The sequence below is a fragment of the Camelus ferus genome, chromosome X, assembly GCF_009834535.1.
Source record: "Camelus ferus isolate YT-003-E chromosome X, BCGSAC_Cfer_1.0, whole genome shotgun sequence".
In the NCBI taxonomy this organism is placed as follows: domain Eukaryota; kingdom Metazoa; phylum Chordata; class Mammalia; order Artiodactyla; family Camelidae; genus Camelus; species Camelus ferus.
In genome coordinates this window covers 52,139,471-52,165,386 of record NC_045732.1, presented here as the reverse complement: position 1 = coordinate 52,165,386, position 25,916 = coordinate 52,139,471, and the positions used below count along the sequence as shown (strand labels likewise).

Here is a 25,916-nt window from a genome sequence, read left to right as displayed (position 1 = left end):
CACCCCCCAAAAACAGTTTATACATTCTTTTCAACTGCACATGGAACATTTTCTAGGATTGATCATGTACTTGGGCACAAAAGAAGCCTCAAAAATTTTAAGAAGACACAAATAATCTCAAAAATGTTTACTAACCACAATGCCATGAAACTAGAAAACAACTACAGAGAAAAAAAGGAGGAAAAAAGGAAAGCATGGAGATTAAACAACATGGTATTAAAAACCAATGGGTCAGTGATTAAATCAAATTTGAAATTAAAAAATACCTTGAGACAAATGAAAATGAAAACACAACCACACAAAATTTATGGGACACAGCAGAGGCAGTGCTAAGAGGGAAGTTTATAGCGATACAGGCCTTCCACAGAACAGAAGAACAATCTCAAAGAAACAATGTAACCCACCAGCTAAAAGAACTAGAAAAAGAAAAGGAAAACATCCCAAATGACAGCAGAAGGAAGGAAATAATAAGATCAGAGAGGAAATAAATAAAATAGAGATTAAAAAAAAATAGAAAAAAAACAATCAAACCAAAAGCTGGTTTTTTGAAAAAGTAAATAAAATCGACAAACCTCTGTACAAACTTACAAAGAAGAAAAACAGAGTGTGCAAATAAGCAAAACAAGAAAGGAAAATGGAGAAATTACAACAAATAACACAGAAATACAGAATATCATATGATAATATTATGAAAAACTATATGGGAACAAAATGGATAACCTAGAGGAGACAGACAAGTTTCTGGAAACATACAGTCCACCAAGACTGAATCAAGAAGAAGCTGACCACTCGAACGAACTGATCACTAGAAATGAAATTCAATTACCAATTAAAAAAACCTCCCTACATATAAAAGTCCAGGACCAGATGGCTTCACCGGGGAATTCTACCAAACATATGAAGAAGAACTCATACCAGTCTTTCTCAAACTCTTTCAGAAGATTGAAAAGGAGGGAATCCTCCCAAACTCGTTCTATGAAGCCACCATCACCCTGATACCAAAACCAGGCAAAGACACTACCAAAAAAGAGAATTACAGACCAATATAACTGATGAACATAGATGCCAAAATCCTCACCAAAATATTAGCAAATAGAATCCAACAGCACATAAAAAAGATTATACATCATGATCAAGTGGGGTTCATCGCAGGGACACAAGGGTGGTTCAACATATGCAAATCAATCAATGGAATACATCACATCAACAAGAGAAAGGACAAAAACCACATGATCATCTCAATCGATGCAGAAAAAGCATTTGATAAAATTCAACACCCATTTATGATAAAAACTCTCGCCAAAGTGGGTATAGAGGAAATATATCTCAACATAATAAAAGCTATATATGACAAACCTACAGCCATCATAGTACTCAACGGTGAAAAACTCAAAAGCTTCCCACTAAAATCTGGGACAAGATAAGGATGCCCACTATCACCACTCCTATTCAACATAGTCTTGGAAGTCCTAGCCACAGCAATCAGGCAAGAGAGAGAAATAAAAGGGATCCAAATTGTAAAAGAAGAGGTAAAAGTGTCACTATATGTTGACGACATGTTACTATATATACAAGACCCTAAAAGGTCCACACAAAAACAGCTACAGCTGATTGAATTCAGCAAGGTAGCAGGTTACAAGATTAATGTTCAAAATCAGTTGCATTTCTTTACACTAATGATGAATCAACAGAAAAAGAAAGTAAAGAAACAATCCCCTTTAAAATAGCACCCAAAGTAATAAAATACCTAAGAATAAATCTAACCAAGGAGGTGAAAGAATTATACACAGAAAACTATAAACCACTGATGAAGGAAATTAAAGAAGACTTCAAAACATGGAAAGATACCCCATGCTCTTGGATTGGAAGAATCAATATTGTTAAAATAGTCACACTGCCCAAGGCAATCTACAGATTTAATGCAATTGCTATCAACTTACCCAGGACATATTTCACAGAACTAGAACAAATCATAGTAAAATTTATATGCAACCATCAAAGACCTAGAATTGCCAAAGCATTACTGAAGAAAAAGATAGAGGCTGGAGGAATAACTCTCCCAGACTTCAGACAATACTATAGAGCTACAGTCATCAAGACAACGTGGTATTGGTACAAAAATAGACATATAGACCAATGGAACAGAATAGAGAGTCCACAAATGAACCCACAAACTTTTGGTCAATTAATCTTCGACAAAGGAGGCAAGAATATACAATGGAATAAAGACAGTCCCTTCAGGAAATGGTGCTGGGAAAACTGGACAGCAGCATGTACATCAATGAAACTAGAACACTCCCTTACACCATACACAAAAATAAACTCAAAATGGATCAAAGACTTAAATATAAGACAAGATACAATAAACCTCCTAGAAGAAAATATAGGCAAAACATTATGTGACATACTACTTACAAATGTTCTCCTAGAACAGTCTACTCAAGCAATAGAAATAAAAGCAAGAATAAACCAATGGGACCTAGTGAAACTTACAAGCTTCTGCACAGCAAAGGAAACCATAAGTAAAAGAAAACAACAACCTACTGAATGGGAGAACATTTTTGCAAATGATACCAACAAAGGTTTGATCTCCAGAATGGATAAGCAGCACATAGGACTTAGTAAGAATAAAGCAAACAACCCAATCCAAAAATGGGCAGAAGACCTAAACAAGCAATTCTCCAAGGAAGAAATAGAAATGATCACTTGGCACATGAAAAAATGTTCAATATCACTAATTATCAGAGAAAAATCAAATCAAAACCAGCCAGAATGGCTATCATTCAAAAGTCCAGAAATGACAAATGCGGGAGACACTGTGGAGAATAGGGAATCCTCCTACACTGCTCCTGGGAATGCAGTTTGGTGTAGCCACTGTGGAAAACAGTATGGCGATTCCCTAAGACTAGGAAGAGCTTTACCATATGACCCAGGAATCCCGCTTCTGGGCATATATCCAGAAGGAACCCTACTTCAAAATGACATCTGCACCCCAATGTTCCTAGCAGCGCTATTTACAATAGCCAAGACATGGAAACAGCCTAAACGTCTATTAACAGATGACTGGATAAAGAAGAAGTGGTATATTTATACAATGGAATACTACTCAGCCATAAAAACTGTCAACATAATGCCATTTGCAGCAACATGGATGTTCCTGGAGAATGTCATTCTAAGTGAAGTATGCCAGAAAGAAAAAGAAAAATACCATATGAGATCATTCTTATGTGAAATCCAAAACAAACAAAACATAATTACAAAACAGAAACAGACTCATAGACATAGAATACAAACTTGTGGTTGCCAAGGGGGTGGGGGGTGGGAAGGGACAGACAGTGATTTCACAATGTAGAATAGATAAACAAGATTATACTGTACAGCACAGGGAAATATATACAAGATTTTATGGTAGCTCACAGCGAAAAAAAATGTGACAATGAATATATACATGTTCATGTATAACTGAAAATTGTGCTCTACTGGAATTTGACACAACATTGTAAAATGACTACAACTCAAAAAAAAATGTAATGTTGATAGTGTAGCTAAAACTATTGTATCTTTTGAATGTAAATTAATGAATGAATTATAAAAACTATCTGAATTCAATTCAATAAATTATGAATAAAGCTTAAGGGAAAGTGAACGCCAGGAAATCCTGGATGGTAAACATACTACCTTGTAAATGAAAATAAAAGTTAAAAACACCATGTCCAATTAGAATTAACCTAGTAGTCTACATTTTCCAGTAATATCTATGCTATGGAAGAGTATTATTAGTAATATGTATCAAAGTAGCCAATTTTTCTTAATAACACTTATGAATATCAAAGATTTTATCTAAATATCATTTTAAATTATTTCTTGTCTAAATTTATTTAACCCCTTGGATAAATAAGTTCTATAAACTAATTATGTTAAATAGTAGCCCTTTAAAAATGTATTCTTATTTTTCAATTTGAATTTAAGGCATATTCTCTAGACAGTAGGCATTTATAATATAATTTTTTTAGAAAAATGAAAAATTAGGTAAACAGAGTGGCAGTTACTCATCTAGCTGCTTGGTTTTATGCATTGTTCATGGGAGTTAACGTTGGTATAAATGGTTTTGTTAGTTAGATCTCCTTGGGAACCACTAATAGTATTTCTTCATAATGGTCTGGCTAGAAATACCCCAGGTATAATACAAATAGGACACGTGAATTTCAGTAAACTACAAGTGGAAGGGTGATTTTTTTTTGTTTTAAGAAATTTATTAAACATTTATTACATTATTATAAATTTGACAAGCAGATATAAGCAGAGTGTACTTTTGTTTCCTTCTGAAATCTATCTTTACATGGTTCCCTGTAAAATCTTTGAGCTCAGAACAGAAATATGTAAATAGACATCCATATGGTTAGAAACACCTAAAGTATATAAAAAAGTAAATGCTCTTGCTAAAAAGAAAGAAATAAAGAAAGAGTAAGGAAGGAAGGAGGGAGGGGGAGAGAGGAAAAAGGGAAGGGAGAGGAAGGAAAGGGAAAGGAAGAAAATGATTTTTTAAAAAAACAAGATCACCTTTTAAAAAATCATGATTATATTTGCTTTAAATAAAAATGCTTTAAAAAATCTGGACCAACCATGAAACACCTCAAGAATCTAAGCAGTTCGTTTATACTTCAAATTTAATTCTGGTACCTATTTTTGGCTTTATAATGAGTTCAGGATGAAACAAATCAAGAACATGTTTATAACTCACATGGACATTACTCACCCACATTGGGAGGTTTCACATAATTTACAGGTAGTTCTGGAGGTCTCCCTCTATGTAGAGCTGCAAAAGCAGACCCATTCCATAGTGTACTCTTACAGTCTATACAAAAAGATTCAAAAGTTAATCAAGGCATAGAACAATGCTTTTTCTTTTTTAACTGTACCTCAGAGGCAAATGTCTGTTTTCAATTTCATTTGTTAAAATATATTTTACCTATTAAAACCACAATAAACATAACATGCATATGTTTAAACATGTTATAATCTATATTATGATTGGTAAACATCAAAGCCTTAATATTATCATCAAGATATTTTATTTCTGTGCTGACCAAAACTAAAACTTTTATTATGCATATACTTGAATCTTATGTAACTATGTCATGGATTAATAAGGCTTTAAGTTTACATTAGTTCCCCATTTGAGCTTTAGATTTATACATGTCTGCTCATATAAAAGTATGTAAGCAAGGAAACAACTTCAGCACAAATATGTCAGGTAAAATTCAGAAACATTTATGTTTGGTGCATGCTCATGTTCTGGAGCACCTGCCAGCTGTGCCATAACAGGTAACAACACTGCATATCAGATGATAACTGAGTATAAATAGTTGTATTTTTGTCTTTTGCATTTATGTCAAAAAATTCAAGCAAATATGAAATATTCCTAATAATTCAATTTTGAAATAAAAATTCTCTACTACTCCCTTGAAAGGTTCCAAATTAACTGAACTGAAGAATGTCCTTAAATTTTAAAATGAGATATTTAAAAACTGATATTATTTAAGCACCTATTTATCTTTGTGAATTAGGAGTTAAAAAACATTATGCTAATAAAACATGGAAATAAACTGGTTGTTAAACCTGAAGTATTAAATTCACTAAGGGACATCCTTAGTGTCTAATTTCACATTTTTATGTTCATAAAACTCTTTCTATGTAATTTACATATTGGAGTTCCATCTAAAACTTTGGGGAAAATCTGTAAAAGACTGAAATATAGTGGAGTAGAGCAAGTGTTATTCAACACTGGATTGATACTTTTGTTTAAATATTTTCAATTATAAATATCTTTACATATCACAATTTTCATTTACCTGTTATGAAATATGCAATATAACTAGGATGATATCAAGACTCAAAGATTAGGGACATTAAAATGTAATGAAAGAATATTTTAGGCATTTATACTGAACTAATCAGAGCAGCGATCTGTTGAGATCTCTGTTCCACAGGATTACAAAGAGATTTTATATTCTTTACCTCTACAGTATTCATTGTTTTACAGAAAAGGGCTCCATTTAGGACTCTAAAATATTTACTTGTACACTAGGAAAATAAAAACAAGATTGGCAAGGTGAGAAAAACCAGAAGAAAATTATTAGAAAAGCATGGGAACATTTATCTGACATAAAAATATAATGCTTTCTACTCCTTCCTCTAAAAACTGTAAAAATCTTACCTTTGGCGTCTCGTAACAGAGATTGCCGACCAACACCTAGTAATGTCTGTACCCCAGGAACACTCTGAGGGATCTCCTTATCTAGTAAAGGACCAATCCGCTCACAAATTTTAAGGAGGTAGTCTGGAGGAATGTGTGCATTGGCTGCCACCTAAAAAGCATAAATAAAATACAAGAAAACAAATTTGGTTTAAAACCATCAATCTAGTCCATTACCCAACTGTTCCATCATGTAACAAAGTACAATTTTAAAAATGCTATAAGAAAAATAACATTTTAAATATTTACTACTTCAATCACATTTAAGAAACAACTACAAAAATTAAGCACACTTAAACAAATGATAACATTTAAATGATATGACAGTTTAACTTACTTCTACATGTCTTGATTAAATCATTTATTTTGCTGTTAATCTTACGCAATAAGCATTATAAAACAGCAAAAATGAGCATGTCTAAAAACAAAGTACAAAGATGATGGGTAAATTCTACTCGTACTTGATCCATAGTGATGAACTGATCAATAATCAGAGAATCTAGATTCTATATAAACGATAAGAATGCAAACAAAAGGTATTACTTGCACCTAGGTCCCTGATTAACAGGACACATTTTCTTAATAAAGCAGAACTGTTTTTCCTAAAAAAGTTAACGGGCTACAAAAACGGTATCAGATTAATGATTATTTTAAAACACCATGTTTTAAACAACTAAACTATGTACTCAAATTCACTTCAACATTAACTCATTTTTAAAGCACACAAGTAAATTTCAGAAGATGGTTAACAAATACAGAAATGGATGAGACAATTATAAAACAAATCTGTTTTTCATTTTTTATCTAAGAGTTCAAGTTACTAATGTGTTTCATAAAACCTAATTATTAAAACAGTAAACAGAGTAAACGAGAATATTAAAAATCCTTAGATAAAAAGAGCATCCACAATCATCTTGACATAAGGTCCTGAAATTACTCACAGCTACATTTCCAATTTTTATAAGTACTACAGTAAATATATATACAGAGAGAGAAATACATATATGTGTGTGTGTGTATATATATAGATATATATCTACCATCACATAGGACAAGCATCAACATATTACCATCAAGTCAAGAACAAGATAACACAAAATAATTTTGTAAATCATCCTCAATGATCACCATGAGAAGAGACTTTTCTGTGTTCTCAATAAATATTTGTTCATTGAATCAATGAATAAATAAAAGCCAAAGTAAAGTCTATCTATAAATAATATTATATGAATTCATACAGGAAAAATTTTAGATTTTTCTATCAGGGTGCCTTTTTTGTTTTCTTGGGAAACATGAAGAACTACAATCCAACATGTATTTAGCATTATGGGAATAAATGATTCTATTCTGATTTTTAAAAGTTATTTCCTGCCAATTAACTTTACAAGTCTCTGCAAAAAACAACTTTAATCTACCAAAATAATTGGGGCCTGAGCAACTGTTGTGATGCTCAGAAAGAATGGCAACTTAATCTGATTATTTTATATTTGCATCTACAAGGTTTAGCTTCTGGATTGGTATAAAGGATCAAGCAAATTCTTTCAGTTATTTCACACATATCTAGGTGTGTTTTCCAAGCAATTAACTACATAGACTATCTTTAAGTAAAATATACAGGTAATATTAAAGTCAAAGTAGCTGATGAGTCAATCTAAAAATGATTTTTTGCTGTCTACAGACATTGATATCCTAAAATCCTAGTGTGTAACTCATTCTCTCCACATTAGGGCATTTCCTAAATATACCTACATGCAAATATAGTTAGTACTCCTAAAAATATGTTACCTCAAAGAAAAAAGCCTTAAAATACTGCATATTAACATCTATAATAGCTTGTGCCATTTTTTCCCCCAACACTGTCTTGTATGAACTGGGCTTCTAATATCAGGCATTACTTTTCATCAAGTAAATGTTAATATGAAGGCTTCAACGCACAATGATAGTTGATGTCTTTAGTGGCGTTTTCTTTTTTATCAAGTTTCTTTTCTTTGTCTCATTACCATCTCAAGAGTTATTCACTTGTTACAAAACTCTAACTACCCTAGACATTGCAATATACCCACCAATGTATAATCTAGAAAATGGGAGTTATCTAATGAATTTTTAGAATTACCCTCTTATAGAAAACCTGTCAGAATTATATCTTAAACTGACAACTTAAGCTACCCCCCACTCCGGCTACTTCATTTTATAAAAACAAGGATGTTTGATTTTCACCTAATTATATAAATTTTTTTATCAATGCCTCAGTAATAATTTAAAAACATAGAATCATTAATTAAGCAATTAAAACAAGGCTTATCTACTCTCAAATTCTCCCCCCTTGAAGGTCTATTAAAATTTGACTACAAAATAGTACTAGAGAAATAGATTCTAACACCACAATGGCAATAACAATACTTGTGAATTTGAACATGCCATTCTCTTTTAAACAACATTAACAAGTTTCCAGACTATATCAGCATGGTTCTTGCAGTAACAGTTTCTTCTAAATCAAACTTCAGGACTCATAGTGGTAGTTAATATTTACTTCAATCCATTTGTTTTGATTTAAGCTGGAATTTTTTACAGGTGATATTTTTAGGCATAAGAACTCTTATGTACCCTCAGTAGTTATATTTCTAAGTTTTTTTTTAAATTCTGTGTTAGAATTACATATGAATATAATGTAATATATAATAAAATGTAATATTCAATGTATTAAAAATATTCTACAAAATTCATGGCTCATTATAAGCTACTCTTATATAAGCTGTTCTTATTAAAACTCAAAATATTCTAATTTCAGTTATTTAACCAAATTTCTCTTTCTGGAATATGATGGCCAACAAGTAACATAAGTTCTTTGAGAGCTGCAAAAAAGCATTCTCTGAAAACAAAGTTCAGGTTTAATATAAACTTCTGTATTCTGTAAAACAGCTCTAAGGAGTTAAATTATAGAATCTTTGAACCAGAAGTATCCTTTACATATAATCAATTTAATTCCACATCTTACAGTAGGAAAAACAGATGCAGAGAAGTGAAGTCCAATGGTCTTCTGGGTCTCCCTGTCCACCGCTACTTCTATTAGGGCAGTTGAAAAATCATGAAGGTAATTAACACAAAGACTGCAAAAAAAAAACTATAAATTTGAATAAACAGATAGAAATTAAATGAAACATAGATTATAAACCTTCTTAATAGGAAGACTGGCTGACCTAAAGAGCAAATCTAACAACTGAAATTATCACACTTCAGAATCATTATGACAACTGAGAAGACCAGAGAGCTGAGAGATGATCCTACTCATAATAATTAGTTAAAAGGAATCCAGCTGGGCACTGAATAAAATGCAAAAAGTACCTAATCTCAGGGGGCCAGGAGGCCTCTACCAAGAGATACATTTGAAATACTAATTTTCAGATAGCAATGACAGCATTTTTACCTAGGCCTTCTGAAATAATAGTATCAGACAAGTAACTGAAAAACAAAGAAAACAGAAATGTTTGCGTGTTTTGCTTTCTAATTAAAATCATAACTACACAGGTAAAATGAAGAATCAAACTGAGACCATATGCTGAAGAAGTAAAATGCAACATTTTATCCGAAATTTAAAATTTTTGCAGGGAGTGGGGTGGAATAGAAGCAGCATATACAAAAAGTTAGTCACATGACATTTTGATTTAGGGACAGAAAACAAAACAGATTTTGAAAAATAAAGCAAGGCTTTAAATACATCAAAATAAGTATAGTAGAAAAATAAGCTTGGTATTTTGAAGTCTAAAAGCCTGGATTACTCAGGCTCTAAAATTTACTAGCTGTTACTCCTTCTGGCAATGTGATACAGTAGAAAGGTCTTAGATTTGAATTTTTCCAGCATCCCCAGTTCCTACTTATGTGACCTGCAAAGTTAGTCTCTGAGCCTGTGCTTCCTCATCTATAAAATGGGGAGTAATGATAACCACCTCATATTATTTATAAAACAGAAACACAAGTCATTCACTGATGCATTCAGACATTTAAAATACAGGGATACAATGGAAAGATTAAACTGCTGTCTGGAAAACCCATAATCCCAGTGGGTTAAACAAACTTGTAGATAGAAACAAATCAAAGCTACAAGTGACCATAGATAAACAAGTTTCTTCTGTATAGCACAGGGAACTATATTCAGTATCTCATAGTAACCTATAATGAAAAAGAATATGAAAACGAATGTATGTATGTGTATGTATGACTGAAATATTATGCTGTACACCAGAAATTGAGACAACATTGTAAACTGACTATACCACAGTAATTTTTTTAATGCCACAATAATTAGAAGTCATTTCACATGCCTGGGAGTATAACAATAAAAGTTGGACATATTTAAACAAACAAACAAACAAAAGCTACCAGTGCCCAGAGGTTTAGTACAGAGAGCTAAGGAAGCAAAGTAGTACAGGGCCTAATTTATCCTGGGGGTAGAGGTTCATGTCCAGTTTCACACCTGAAGGCTAAGTGAAAGTTAACAAAACAGAGAAAAGGAAGGGAAGGCATTCCAGGCAGAGAGAAAGGCACCCCCACCCAGTAAACATATTTTGCACAGTGACTAGCACATAGTATCTCCTCAGTGTTTAAGATGCTCCTCTACAACATGAAAAAAATAATAAAAGTTTAAAAAAATAAAAAAAAAATTTATCCAGAGTTTCATGATTTTGAAGAAAAATGCATATACTTGTACAAAAAAGAAAACAAAAAATAGTTTATTTTCTTTTTGACACTTTGCCATAAAATATAAATATCTGCAATAATCCAATAGTATATCTTTACAATTTGTGTTGAGTTTTTTTAATATTCTAAATTTGAAGGAGAAAGGAAAAAAGAACTGGCAGCAAAGGAAAAAAGGGGCCTTTCTACTGCAGTAATACCACTGATTAACAGGGTAGACTACAAAGTATTAAGACTTCCTATCACTTCTTTTGAAAATATAAATCATTGTTCATAGCATTTCTTTCTCTTTTTCTTAGTTTTAAGACTTCTTCAGGAATTAGACAGCCAGAGCAATCCACCCAGGGCTCAAGTATTCTCTGGGTTACATTGCCACAAGAAAGCACTACAAATACTATCCTTGAGGTTAGATGATATCAAGGCAAGAACAAGGGACCCACCCACATTCTAGAAGTTTCCCAGTAGAGAAAGGTCCAAAAAAAGAACTCCATACCAGCTAGCAGATTAGTAAACCTAAAAATATATATATATCATGAAATGATTCTAACAAAAGTTAAGAAAATTGAACAAATAATAACTAAGAGCCAGTTAATTATAAAGCACCATGGTAGACACTAAATGGTATAAGAAAACATCTTCAATAGGGTAATTTAAAATACCATAAATAAATTATCAATAATGTATAGAAATTAAGTTTAGGACAAGAGATCAATCAGAAGGGTTGAGAAACATTCACCTAATCCAAAGTCGTACTCTTTAACAGCTCTTTCTGAGATACCAATTTTCCTAAGACTAATGATAAATCTCCAAAAGGATTTTAATCATTGAAAGTATTTTCCTAGACCCAATGTGTGAAAAAAAAAAAAAGTCAAGGATCAATCCAGATGAATAGCTAAAACTAACATATTACAGAAAGCAAGAGTGTACATGTGGCTCAAGCAATCCACAGTGAGAAATATGAGTTTTTAGACATTGATTGCTGTCTGCCATGATACCTATCAGCATTATATCCACACTGGGTCAAGCAGCATATGCTTTTTGGTTTCCCATGATGCACTGTGTTCTTCCTAACTATGGCTGTGTGTCCATGTAACAGTTAATAAATCACACATGCTTAAATTGCTTCCACACTTAGAGATGCAATAACCATGCTACCAGTACTCAAAGATCATTCTACAGTTTTAATAGACAATTTAAAGCTATTACTAGTAATTAGAGAACAAGAGCTGGGTAAGGTAAGAAAAAATACAGGTATGTCTGGAATTCAGTATTTTAAAGTAGCTGATGAGAAAAAAAAATAAAGTAGTTGGTAAGGATCAAATAAGATAATGTGACAACACTTTTAAACTCAAATATGTTATATGTAAATGTAAATTCTTATAATGACATATATCATCATAGATGTATTACTTTTAAGGATAGTAGTAAACGTACAATTTTGATAAAAATTTTTTTGAATAGCATAAAATTGCATCAAGTCTTTTGTATATGAAATGAAAGTAATACAATCTGTCACTCCAAATGTAAGCACTAATTGGTACTTTCAATTCTCTAGATGAAAACTGCTGAATAAATGTAAAAATATATACCATACCTAAAGATAATTATGTCTTTGATTGCATTTTAAGTTAGGATTCTCCATAAAATGATTCTAAAATCTTAAAACATCTTAATTTTTTCCAAGACACCATTTCAATATATAAAATGTGTACATTAACAAAAACTGTTCATTTAAACACAAACACAAACACACACACACACACACACACACACACACACTCATTGCTCTGTTATCCCCAATAAAGCTCCAAGGAGGAAGCAAAAAGCCAAAAATTCAACAGGGTCACCACTAAATGAAAGGATACCTGTAATTATTTAAGTTATCTACCTTAAAGATGTATTGTAAGAAGCAAATCTAATTATTATGTTGTAAATAATAGTCAAGCAGAAATAAAGAAAAATGTTCAAAAGATCAAACTTCAAAAAAAATCACCCTGACTTCAAGTCTCTCCCTGTATCATTACTTAAAATTCTGAAAATTTAAATTTTTTTCTGAATGGCATAATCAAAAATATTACAGTTCAACATAAACTGACAAATATTTCTTGTACAGACTCATGTTTTTTTAAAAGGCACTTCAGATCTGGATATGTCAATACTTGGTTGCCAGTAGCTTTAACAAAAAAGCACCTACCCCTATGTTCCAAATTATAAGTAAAACATTACATCAGAATTAAATAAGGAAAAAGAGGGATTCCTAGACTAAGTAACAGTAGTAATGAAGTACTGAAGAAATCCAACTTACTACCTTTAATAGGCTTCTTAATAAATCAAGTTAAGCAGTATAGATGATTCAAGTGAAAGTTACATATATATGGACAGAAAAGCAGGATTTTTGTTTCAAATATGTGGTACACATGATTATGAAACTTCAGTATTTTGATATCCTTGTTTATACTCCTTCACCTCTTCATTATGCATTTGTATTCTTTCCTTTTTATACCTCAAGACATATTAAGTTTGAAGCGTTGCTATATAATTTAACATATAAGATTATACTACTTAAGTTTCAATCCTAAATGTGTAGCTAAAGCCAAGATCACACTGCATAAAGCCATTTTTATAACAGCACTTTAAAAAATACTTACTTCAAGAAAAAAATAACACCTCTCCCACAGGGAAGCCACTCAAAATCGGAAGTCAGATTTCAAATGATTTTTATCAACAATACAACTGATGAATCTAGCAATCAATCAAACACCCACACTCAGTTCTCAGCCACTACACTTCTTTGCCTTCTATTCAAATTCTCACTCAGTCCTGTCTCATCATCCCTTACAAAGAAATCTATATGTAGAGACTAGGTATATGACTTAAAATAATACCATATTATCAAAATGTAATATCCCTAGAAAAACTGGATCCCAGTGTGGAAAAATAAAAACCTAAGTGTACAATATAAAAATTAAACTAAAAACAAAAAGATACACTATCTATAGATTAACGTTCAAACAATAGAAGAAATTCTGTGTATATAAAAATTAAAAATATATAAGGAATTACAGAAACAATAAATTCAGTAGATAAAGATGAAAATCAAGTATATGTAGGGATGGGGAAGGGTATAGTTCAAGTGGTAGAGCGTATGCTTAGCATGCATGGGGTCCTGGGTTCAATCCCCAGTACTTCCTCTAAAAATAAATAATAAAACCTAAATACCTCCCTCCTGCAAAAAAAAAAAAAAATATATGTAGAGATACACAAATGGATTAAGAACAATTAAAAAATAACTAGTAAAAGTTTAAGCCTCACTAATAATGGGGAAAAGAGCTAATTAAATCAACTAAGAACTATTTTCACCTATTAAAGCCACCAAAATATTTTTAAACAACTTTATTGTGGTATAATTCCTGCACAGTAAACTACACATATTTCAGATGTACAATTTGACGAATTTTGATAGATATCTACACCTATGAAACCACTACCACAATCAAGAGATAACTAAAATCAACTAAGAGCTAATTAAATCAACTAAGGACTACTTTCACTACTAAAGCCACCAAAAAATTTTAAAATATTTTAAAAATTAACTCTAAGTACCCAGACGGTGACATTATAAATTAGTACAATCTTCTGGAGAGCAATCTTACAATATAAAACAAAAGCTATAAAATGGATGGGACCCTTGACCTGATAACTCCACTTTAGAAATATAGTCCAGGAAAACAACTCAAAAAAAAAAAAAAAAAAAAAAAAAAAAAGACAGAGAGAAAGCAGAAAGACTTAACTACGCAAAGATAGTAGTGAAAAACTGGAAGTAACTCAAATACTCAACTGGTAATAGAGTTCAACACACAGCAACTTAAATCTTTCCTTACCATTAAAATAACAATGACTATTTAAATACAGGTAAGTATATGTAAAAGTGTTAATACGAAAATATAAAGCTAAAGTGGATATTGATTATAATTACATGAAAATATGCCTTTACAATATAAGGAAAGGAAGTCTAATTAAACTGGGTTTTGTTTTGTTTCTTGTTTTTGTTTGTGTGTGTGTGGTTAGGAGACTATTTTTAATTATTTTCATGTTGATTTACTTTTTATCATTGTCAAGTTAATTTTTAAAAAGCTTTTTCCTTTTAAGTTTCCTTTCGCTACTTGCTTAAAATGGTCCACTCAGAGACAAAGAAATGTAAACAAAAACATTTTCAGTACACCTCTGTATAAAACTCTATCTTCAAAACCACATTACTCATAGTGTTAAAACATTGGTAGGCACTGTTGTTTTTGCCTTTTGGCAGAACTTCAGTGCAACAAAAAGTCTGACTAAAAATTAAATAAACTGGTAATACATGCAGTTTTTCAAAAATAATTTTTATCTGAGAACTTTTTACCATTAATAGTATAGATGGTGGAGTTCATCCTTATCACAATTATTATAGCATTTTCTGTGATTTACAGATATAAAATTTACTCAGATTTGGTAATAATTAGCCTGGCCTCATTATTGGAATTTAATACAAAGAGAAATATCAAGTGAACACCAAAGCAATTTAAATACTGTTTTGTTGAAAGCAAAATTTAAATCACTTTATTTATATTTAGAGTCTACCATTCCCCTCCAACTTTCTTTAACTTCGTCTGATTTTTCTCCATTTGGAGCTTATTTGAAGGAAGGATAGCTGAATTTAGATTTTAGTAACATCAATCCTTTCTCCTTTTATTTCCTTCCAGTTCGCTGTGCCAATGGCTAACATAAGGGAACATCCTCCCAAAAATAAAAAGGATCACCTTTTTGTGTGTGTTAATGCTGAGCCAAAAGTGCGTTTACACTATAAATTATATTTGTAGGAGGAACAACACAGTCAATCCAATGCTTTTTGGTCCTCTACTAAAGTAGATCCTATTTTAAAATATGACCATCATTGTCTCCTTGTAAACCCAAAATCGTGTTTCATCAATTCTCAAAAAGGTCATAATCCATAGTTATTTTTCAGTGAAATTGTACCTGCACAAATGTGATTTGATAATAATTTGATGAGCTATTTCCTAGAATCTGAGATACACAACGATTATGCCTTTATTCCGTGGCGATTACCTAAACCCGGCAAATTTTGGAATTAGCTTGATGCTCCCTACTATTTTTAATTGTGTCGTTTTTCCCAGTCCTGGATCCGTCAACTCCCTTCCCGAACCCCCTCCGCCGTGCCGCACCCCCCACCCCCCGAAAAAAAAAAAAAGACTAAGCCTGGCCTCAGTTCCCGTATTTCAAGCCAGGACCAACCAGAAACCAGTTTTCTTCCACTAATCCGGAACTCCGGGCTGTTACCAACGCTGTCATTGGCCAGCGTCAGTCCTTGGTACGTGCCCCAAGATAACCCCCTGGTTTCTCTCCCTTTTCCCCCTACAATGGGCCTTTCCCGATGTTTGTAACAAATTCATAATCCACAGTACGGCATCTCTGATAACCAACTCACATTCTTCAAAGTTTTCGGGTGGAAACAAACAAGGACGAGGGGAGGGCAAGGTACCCTTTCACCGACTCGCTGGGAGGGGGGAAGGGGCAGTTCTTTGCCTCAGCATCGAGCTCTAGAGCCGGGTAGGTTGAGGGGTAGGGGGCGGGTTGGGGGAACAAGGTGGGGAGGGAGTGGAGAAAGAGTTGGGTCAAGTTGAAATGAAAACTTTACTCACCAGATCCTCGAAGCTTCTTCGGTGCTCTCTCCCCTCCCAGTCTAAGCGGCGCGGAATAAGCTGGGGGCCGGAGAAAAGAAAGGGGGGGAAGCAAACGATAAAGGCCAAGCCTCTGCTCCCCATCAACCCGACCCAGCTTGTGTCCCTGTCCTCGACCCTTTGGCGTCTTTATTTCTCTTGGCCTGATAGCTGTTGTCTCAGAGCTAGACGAGTATGGGGGGAAGGAGGCCGAGGAGGAGGAAATCCTGAAAAACCACCTCCCACAGGCATAAAGAGGGGGCGAGTTAAGACCCCAGCGATATCCGCCCCTTTTGAGGAAAGAAGCCGGTTCACCCCTGTGACAACAGTTATGAGTGCCCAGATCCAAGCCTCTCTCCTGGCCCCTGCCCTCCGCCCCTGACTTACCCTCCCCTTCCTCCAGACTCACCCCAACCCTCCCCACCTCTTCCCGAAGGGACTCCGTACCTGATGCTCCTCCAGCTCCTGCACTAGCACCTGAGCAAAAGGGAAACACGGATATGAGGAGCTGCTCAGGCCATCAACCCATTCCTCCCTCCACAATTCGAACCCAGCCGCTGACGGTAGGTCTAGTCAAGGCGGGCCTTTCCCTCACCCTCAGCGGAACCGCACACCCCGCTGCCTCGATTTCCCCATTGGGACCATTCCCCAAGATTTCCAGATCTCCTTCTCCCTCTCACCTGAGCGGATTTGTTGCAGGGTCCGGACTGCAAGAATCTAGCGATCAGGTAATACAGCTCTAAGGAAGAAGGGGAAAAGGAGGTTGAGATGGAGGCAAAGAAGAGAAATAGAAGCTTTTTCAAAAGAAACTGACAGCCGTCGCGCTAAGCCCCCATCCCCTTAGCCCCCGGACACAGCTACCCACCGGCTTCGATCTGGGTAGGTGCCGCCGCCATCCTTTTCCCGAGGGGGTTTGGGGGTTTCGCTCCGGAGGGGCTGGCGGGCGCGGGTGGGGGCGCTGCCTCTATTGTGGTGAAGCCCCCATGCCCAGGAGTCCCGCCGCTTCCGCCGCACTTCTCGTCCCAGTTTCGGTCTCTCTCGGATTCATCGCATCACGTTTCGACCCATAGATATTCTAGCCCAAGAGCTGAGGAGGCGGAGGAGGAAGGAGAGGGAGAGAGAGAAGAGGAGGGAGGAGCCGAAGTGGCGGAGGGGTGGGCGGGGGCAAAGGAGGTGGAGAGAGGGGAGGGTAAAAACTGTAAGAGAAGCCTGCACCGCTCGTCGTTTGCCGCCAGAGGCACTAACGCAGCTGCCAGTTCGCAGCTCTCCTAGACGGCCGACGGTTGCCTAGCTACCGCTCCCGGAAGGAGGGGGAGGTGCTAACTGACGGCCGACGCTCTGGCAGCCGCCGTTGAACTCGGTGGTGAAGTTCCCTACTGCGAGCACCAGAGTCGGTTGCCCTTCCTGTGAGGGTAGTCGGGACCTTTCCTGTTGGGGACCTTCCTTTTCTGGAGTTATAGTGAGGAACATTTGAGGAGCCGACCTGATTCTGCTGCTTTCTTCGATTTCCTACCGACACCGAAGGGGGTTTGTTTCTTCGATCTCTTCCACCGAAAGGAGGCTAGCCGCTAGAGGATCTTGTGACTCAGGAAGAAAAAGAAGCCTTTACTTCGTTGTCACTAGCTTCTCTTTAAAATGATTTTGTACCAGATGAAAATACTGTGTACTTAGCAGTCCAGGGTGCAGGGCTCACGTTATTATAGAGAAAAACCAGTTCTAAAAACGTCCCCTGATTCTGATAAATATCTCAGGCGGAATTTGCTGTCAGACATGAAGCATTTTGTTTTTCCCCCTTCTGAAAGTTTAACACATGCCATAGCTGTCCCATTCCTGTAGGATAATTTTCAATTGTGTCTTCAAATACTGCCAAAGTGTTTTATGTTAGCCATGAATTTTTATGTATTACTGCATATCTGTATGCAAGGTAGTTTTCTACAGGTTGGGGCACCATTTGTTGTTTAATGTATAACCCCATACTCAGTACAGTACGGACTTTTAATATTTGGTAACTGAAATCTTAAGTGCTCAAAGGATTTTTAGAGTAGTTAACAGACGTATTGTAAATTGGGTCTCCTTTCCTACTTTCCCTTGCTTAGTAGCCTGTTCCCACCTCCAGCCTTGATCAAAAGAAGCAATTAATAGAAGCTGAACCTGATGAGACCAGAAATGCTGTTTAAGCTGTATGTTGAAATATTAAAATTTGAAGGTTCACCTTTTAAGGTTAGGGCTGGATTCTTAGAGATTTGATTTCTTCACTCAGAGCTCAGCCATTGACCACAGTGGGCCTAGAATTGCATTATGCTGTCATAAGTTTGGCCTAGGTTGGTTAGCTCTCACTGTAGGCATTATTTTCCCCTCAGAAAGAAATAACTACACAAGTTATGTGACTTGATAAGTCTATCTTTGGTCATTAGGCTGTAGTACTTGATAAAACAAATGACATTAACTGAAAAATATTAAATATTGAAAAGATCTATAAGCCCTAGATAACTCATTGCAAGTAGCTTAGCAAAACACCACACTGAATATATTTTACAGATCGAGTATAATATGTACAGCAGTTAACATTAAACAATTACCATGCACTAATAAGCACTTTGCAACCGTTACCTCATTTAATCTTCATAAGACCCTAAGAGGTAGTTTGTATTGTTATCTGCATTTTACAAATGTTAAAAATGACTATATGACTTTGGACAACTCACTTAAACTCTGTAAACCTTATTCCTTATCTATAAAATATGAGTAATAGTACTTGCCATGCCCACTTCACAGGAATTGCTATAAAAGTCATGTGAATATATTTGTGTCATATTTCAAAAACTTTATAGGGCATTGTTATTCCAGTGATTGCTGCAGTATCAGTCTGGTGCAATCAGGAGAGAAAAGGTATACAGTAATTGAAATAAAGTTTAAGTTATAGAGTTATTAACAATAGCAGGAGATTGGCGTAATGAGGAACTACCTAGTAAGGCATAAAAAGAATTCAAAAGAATATAGGAATAAAAGACAATATATAATAGAATAGCAGATATAACAGCCACTACCCCCTGAGCTGAGACAGAGTAATCCCAATCCCTACTGCCCACTCAGGGCTAAGATCCATATCTTGTTGGAGAGGAAACAGCCAGCCGAGGCTCATTCAGTGACAGGAAAGGTGCTGTGGTACCTTGCAGGCAGAACTTGCTGAAACTCCAACCTCTGGAAGTTGCTGGAATTTTGCCCTTTGGAACTTTCTAGAAGCCTATCCTCTGGAATCAACCCTCTCGGGTACCTGGGAAATAGTTCACAGGGAAGTGTCTCACCAGAGGCACTTTACTACGGAACTGCCAGAGAGAGGGTACCAGGGGAAGCTGCTGGGTGCTATGCAAACCATGCACCACAGGAGCCAGGCAGTAGAGAAAGCCGCACAAGCAGCAGGAGCAGCCTACTCAGTAAGCACACCAGAAGCAGGAAGCAAAACCCTTTCTTCCTATACTGTATTTCAAGTTCCCTCTACTGACAAAGCTTCACTTCTTCCTGACCAAAGAAAAATATTTAAATGGCCCAGATCCATTTTCACAGAGCAGTCAATAAGGGAGAATTTAAAGATGATAAGCAACAAATCAATAAACTAGCACAACTTCCCTCCTGTTTTCTTGACTGTAATGACTATGATGATAAAAAGAAACTTATTAAAATGTGTATGTAAACATAAAAAAAAAGTGTTCATTTGTTTCTCAGGATAAGCCTAATCTGAATTATTTTGTTGCATTTAAAATCTCCAGTTTTAACCCTGAGGCCAAGGGCTTAATTGGGAGGGGAAATAAATTTTTATAAACTAAAGCAAATATGAATTTACATAGAAAAAAAGCAGGGATGTTTACCTGATAGGTGTATAACAAATTACCACAAACTTGGTGACTTAAAATTTTTTAACAGAAATTTGTTTTGTTACAGTTCTGGAAGTCAGAAGTCTGAAGTCAGAATATCACCAGGCCAGAATCCCTCCAAAATCTCTGGTGGAGAATCCTTATTCCAGCTTTTGATGACTCCTGGCATGCCTGGAAATTACTAGAAATTGTGGTAGCCTAACTCAAATCTCTATCTCCATCTTCACATGGCCTTCTTCCTTATGTCCCTGTGTTAAATCTCCCTCTCCTTTTTCTTACAAGGACACCAGTCATTGGATTTTGGCCTTACCCCAAATCCAGAATGATCTCCTCTTGAGAACCTTAACTTAGTTACATCTACAAAGACTCTATTTTTAAATAGGGTCATATTCACAGGTACTGGGGGATAAGGCATGGACATATTTTTTTGGAAGAAGCATACTTAAACCCACTAAATCATTGTTTTATTTTGACTCATTTAAAGTCATATTTCAGTGGAGAATCAAGGTTGAAAATTTAACAGTTCTCTGTAGTACGGCCAAAAAAAGAAAAAAAGTAGGAAATTCTGAGATAAAGGGACAAAAATGGTAAATAAGATTAATATAACAAATTGTGTAAATAGTTTGTCTTTTTCTGTCTAGGTTCTTAAAATTTTTAAAAATTATATAATAACTAAAATAATGTATTCCTGGATTCAAAATATATCACATTCATTATAATATGTTAATGTATTTTTTGAGGAGAAATTCATTTTTAATTCAATTAAAGAACTTTTTTCATCCTCACCTCATCAAATGCCCTTCTTTTTTTCCCCCATTTTTCAGTTTTATTAGGTAGAATTATTGCAGTTTGATTGCACATATACATTATATTTCATGTAAATACATACATACAATATACTGCATATTTCTTTTAGTTTACATATGTGTACTGATCATTATTTCTAAGAAAAGATTAGAGCTTTAGCTTTTTAAATTTATAGTTATCAAAGGAATAAAGCCAACTACAAAATAAGAATCCACAGAATGCAGTAATCCAATCATAAAGGGTAGTCAAATGTGCTTACACATATTCAAGAAATCAATCATCTAGGTTATAAATAATAAGTAGTTCATTTGTATCCTTATTTAAATTTTTTTTTTAGATTCCACATATAAGTGATATCATATGGTGTTTTTCTTTCTCTTTCTGGCCCACTTCACATAGAATGACGATCTTCAGGTCCATCCATGGTACTTCAAATGGAACTATTTTATTCTTTTTTAGAGCTGAGTAGTGTTCCATCAGATACGTGTACCACATGTTGTCTATCCAGTCATCTTTTGATGGACATTTGGGCTGTTTCCATGTATTGGCTATTGTAAACAGTGCTGCCATGAACATTGGGGTGCATATGTCTTTTTGATTTTTATTTTTCTCTGGGTATGTGACCAGGAGTGGAACTACCAAATCACATGGTAAGTCTATTTTTGGCTTTTTGAGGAACCTCCATACCATCCTTCATAGTGGCTTAACAAATCCATGCTCCCAACAACAGTATAGAAGAGTTCCCTTTTCCCCACACCCTCTCCAGCATCTATAATTTGTAGACTTTTGAATGATGGCCAATCTGACTGGTGTGAGGTGATATCTCATTATAGTTTTTATCTGCATTTCTCTGACAATTAGCAATGCTGAGCATTTTCTCATGTGCCAAGTGGTCATTTGTATGTCTTCATTGGAGAATTGCTTGTTTAGGTCTTCTGCCCATTTTTGGATTGGGTTGCTTGTTTCTTTGATATTAAGGTATATGAGCTGTTTGTATATTTTGAAAATTAGTCCCTTGTCAGTTGATCATTTGCAAATATTTTCTCTCATTCTGTAGGTTGTCTTTTCGTTTTGTTGATGGTATCCTTAGCTGTGCAAAAGCTTTTAAGTTTAATTAGATCCCATTTGTTTATTTTTGCTTTCATTTCCAACACTCCAGGATCTGGTTCAAAAAATATATTGCCATGATATATGTCTACGAGTGTTCTGCCTATGTTTTCTTCTAGAAGTTTTATAGTATCTGGTCTTACATTTAGATCTTTAATTCATTTTGAGTTTATTTTTGTACGTGGTATTAGGGAATGTTCTAATTTCAGTTTTTTACAGGTAGCTGTCCAGTTTTCCCACCACCACTTATTGAAGAGACTGTCTTTTCTCCATTTTATAGTATTACCTCCTTTGTCATAGATTAATTGACCATAAGTGCATGGGTGTATTTCTGGACTTTCTATCCTGCTCCATTGATCTGTGTGTCTGTTTTTGTGCCAGTACCATACTGTTTTGATTACTGTAGCTTTGTAATATAGTCTGAAGTCAGGACGCATAATTCCTCGAGTTCCATTCTTCTTTTTCAAGGTTGTTTTAGCTATTCAGGGTCCTTTCTGTTTCCATACAAACTTTAACATTTTTTTGTTCCAGCTCTACGAAGGATGTCATTGGTAATCTGATAGGGACTGCATTGAAACTGTAAATTGCCTTGGGCAGTATGGCCACTTTAACAATATTGATTCTTCCAATCCATGAACACGGTATATCCCTCCATTTGTTTATGTTGTCTTCAATTTCCTTCATCAGTATCTTACAGTTTTCGGCATAGTTTTGCCTCCATGGGTAGGTTTATCCCAAAGTATTTTATTCTTTTTGATGTGATGGTAAATGGTGTTGTTTCCTTAATTTCCCTTTCTGCTATTTCATTGTTAGTGTATAGAAATGCAACTGATTTCTGTATTTTAATTTTGTATCCTACAACCTTGCCAAATTTATTGATGAGTTCTTGTAGTTTTCTGGTCACTTCTTAGGGTTTTCTATGAATTATATCATGTCATCTACAAACATTGACAGTTTTACAATTCTTCAATTCCAATTTGGATTCCTTTTATTTCTTTTTCTTCTCTGGTTGCTATGGCTAAACTTCCAAAACTATGTTGACTAAAGTGGTGATAGTGAGCATCCTTGTCTTGTTCCTGATCTTAGAGAAAATACTTTCAGCTTTTCCCCATTAAGTGTGATGTTAGCTATGGGCTTTTCATATATGGCTTTTATTATGTTGAGGTGTGTTCCATCTATGCCCCCTTTCTGGAGAGTTTTTATCATAAATGGATGTTGAATTTTATCAAAAGCTTTTTCTGCATCTATTGAGAGTATCATATGATTTTTATTATTCAGTTTGTTAATGTGGTGTATCACGTTGATTGATTTGTGCATATTGAAAAATCCCTGCATCCAAAGGGTAACTAGTTGATTATAGTGTATAATCCTTTCAATGCATTGTTGGAGTTGATTTGCTAGTATTTTGATGAGGAATTTTGCATCTATATTCATAAGTGATATTGGCCTATAATTTTCTCTTTTTTTTTTTTTTTGTAATATCCTTGTTTGGTTTTGATATCAGGGTGATTATGGCCTCATAGAATGAGTTTGGAAGTGTTCCTTCCTCTGCTTTTTTTTTTTTAATAGTTTCAGGACAGGTGTTAACTATTCTATAAATGTTTGGTAGAATTCACCCATGAAGCCATCTGGTCCTTGACTTTTGCTTTTTGGGAGGTTTTTAATTACTGATTCAATTTCACTACTGGTAATTGGTCTATTCATATTGTCAATTTCTTCCTGGTTTAGTCTTGGCAGATTGTACCTTTCTAAGAAATTGTCCATTTCTTCTGTGTTGTCATTTTTGTTGGTGTATAGTTGCTCATAGTAGCTCTTATGATCCCTTGCATTTCTGTGGTGTCTGTTGTAACTTCTCCTTTTTCATTTCTGATTTTATTAATTTGGGCACTTTCCCTTTTTTTCTCAATGAGCCCGACTAAAGGTTTATCAATTTTGTTTATCTTTTCAAAGAACCAGCTTTTAGTTTCATTGATCTTTTCTATTTTTTTTAGTCTCTATTTCATTTATTTCTGTTCTAATCTTTATGATTTATTTTCTTCTAGTAACTTTGGGGTGTGTTTGTTCTTCTTTCTCCAGCTGCTTTAGTTGTAAGGTTAGGTTGTTTACTTGAAATTTTTCTTGTTTCCTTAGGTAGACTATTATCACTATAAACTTCCCTCTGAGAACTGCTTTTGCTGTGTCCCAGAGGTTTTGGATTGTTTTGTTTTCATTTTCATTTTTCCCAAAGTATTTTTTTTAATTTACTCTTTGATTTCTTCAGTGATGTATTGGTTGCTTAGTAGCGTATTGTTTAGCCTCCACCTGTTTGCAGTTTTTGCAGGGTTTTTTTTTTTATTGTATTTGATTTCTAACCTTACAGCATTATGGTCAGAAAAGATGCTTGGTACGATTTCAGTTTTCTTAAATTTGCTGAATCCAGCTTTGTGGATCAGCATGTGGTCAATTCTGGAGAATGTTCCATGTGCACCTGAGAAGAATGCTTGTTCTATTGTTTTGGATAAAATGCTTTATAGATATAAATTAGGTCCATCTGATCTAATGTGTTATTTAGGGCTTATATTTCCTTATTGATTTTCTGTCTGGATGATCTGTCCCTTGGTGTAAGTGGAGTGTTAAGGTCCCCCACTATTATTGTGTTATTGTCAATTTCTCCTTTCATGAGGTCTGTTAGAAGTTGCCATATATATCGAGGTGCTCCTACCTTGGGTGCATATATATTTACAATTGTTATATCCTCTTCTTGGATTGATTCCTTAAGCATTATGTAGTGCCTTTCTTTGTCTCTTCTAACAGTCTTTATTTTAAAATCTAGTTTGTCGGATATAACTGTTAGTACTCCAGCTTTATTTTGGTTTCCATTTGCATGGAATATCCTTCAATCTGCATGTGTCTCTAGCTCTGAAGTGGGTCTCTTGTAGATAGCATATATATGGGTCTTATTTTTGTATCCATTCAGCCAGTCTTTTGGTTGGAGTGTTTAATCTATTTACATTTAAGGTAATTATTGTTAGGTATGTTCTTACTGCCATTTTGTTAATTGCTTTGAGTTTGTTTTTATGGGTCTTTTTCCCCCCTCTTTCTTCTTGTTCTCTTTTCTTGTGCTTTGATGACTAAAGAAGTTCTTTTAACATTTGTTGTAAAGCTGGTTTGGTGGTGCTGAAATCTTTTAGCTTTTGTTTATCTGTGAAACTTTTGATTTCTTTATCAAATCAGAAAGGGAGCCTTGCTGGATAGAGTATTCATGGCTGTAAGTTTTACCCTTTCATCACTTTAAATATATCATGCCACTCCCTTCTGACCTGAAGTATTTCTGCTGAACCATCAATGGATAACCTTATGGGAGTTCCCTTGTATTTTATTTGTTGCTTTTCTCTTGCTGATTTTAATATTCTCTCCTTATCCTTAATTTATTTTCAATTTGATTACTATGTGCCTTGGTGAATTCCTCTTTGGGTTGATCCTGTGTGG

At 34.7% G+C, this 25,916-nt stretch overlaps 1 protein-coding gene and 1 long non-coding RNA gene across 5 annotated transcripts in view; one reads left to right on the top strand and one right to left on the bottom strand.

Annotated features, from left to right (window-relative positions):
- Positions 1-17,796, bottom strand: part of BRWD3 (bromodomain and WD repeat domain containing 3) — a 120,347-nt gene extending 102,551 nt beyond the window's left edge. For 2 of the 4 annotated variants that reach the window (XM_032474383.1, XM_032474384.1), the window contains exons 1-6: positions 17,528-17,796; positions 17,343-17,401; positions 17,110-17,139; positions 16,645-16,704; positions 6,218-6,368; positions 4,757-4,855 (exon numbers count right to left, since the gene is read on the bottom strand). In XM_032474383.1, the coding sequence (XP_032330274.1) occupies positions 4,757-4,855; positions 6,218-6,368; positions 16,645-16,704; positions 17,110-17,139; positions 17,343-17,401; positions 17,528-17,558 (430 nt within the window). In that variant the 5' untranslated portion in view covers positions 17,559-17,796. The remainder of the gene's footprint in view (positions 1-4,756; positions 4,856-6,217; positions 6,369-16,644; positions 16,705-17,109; positions 17,140-17,342; positions 17,402-17,527) is intronic. The other 2 variants (XM_032474382.1, XM_032474385.1) reach the window with 1 other exon arrangement.
- On the top strand, positions 15,882-21,304 carry LOC116661813. The gene is made up of 4 exons (XR_004317772.1): positions 15,882-16,552; positions 17,099-17,225; positions 17,362-17,541; positions 20,602-21,304. It is a non-coding gene; the product is annotated as an uncharacterized LOC116661813 (long non-coding RNA).
- Positions 21,305-25,916: the final 4,612 nt, after the last annotated feature.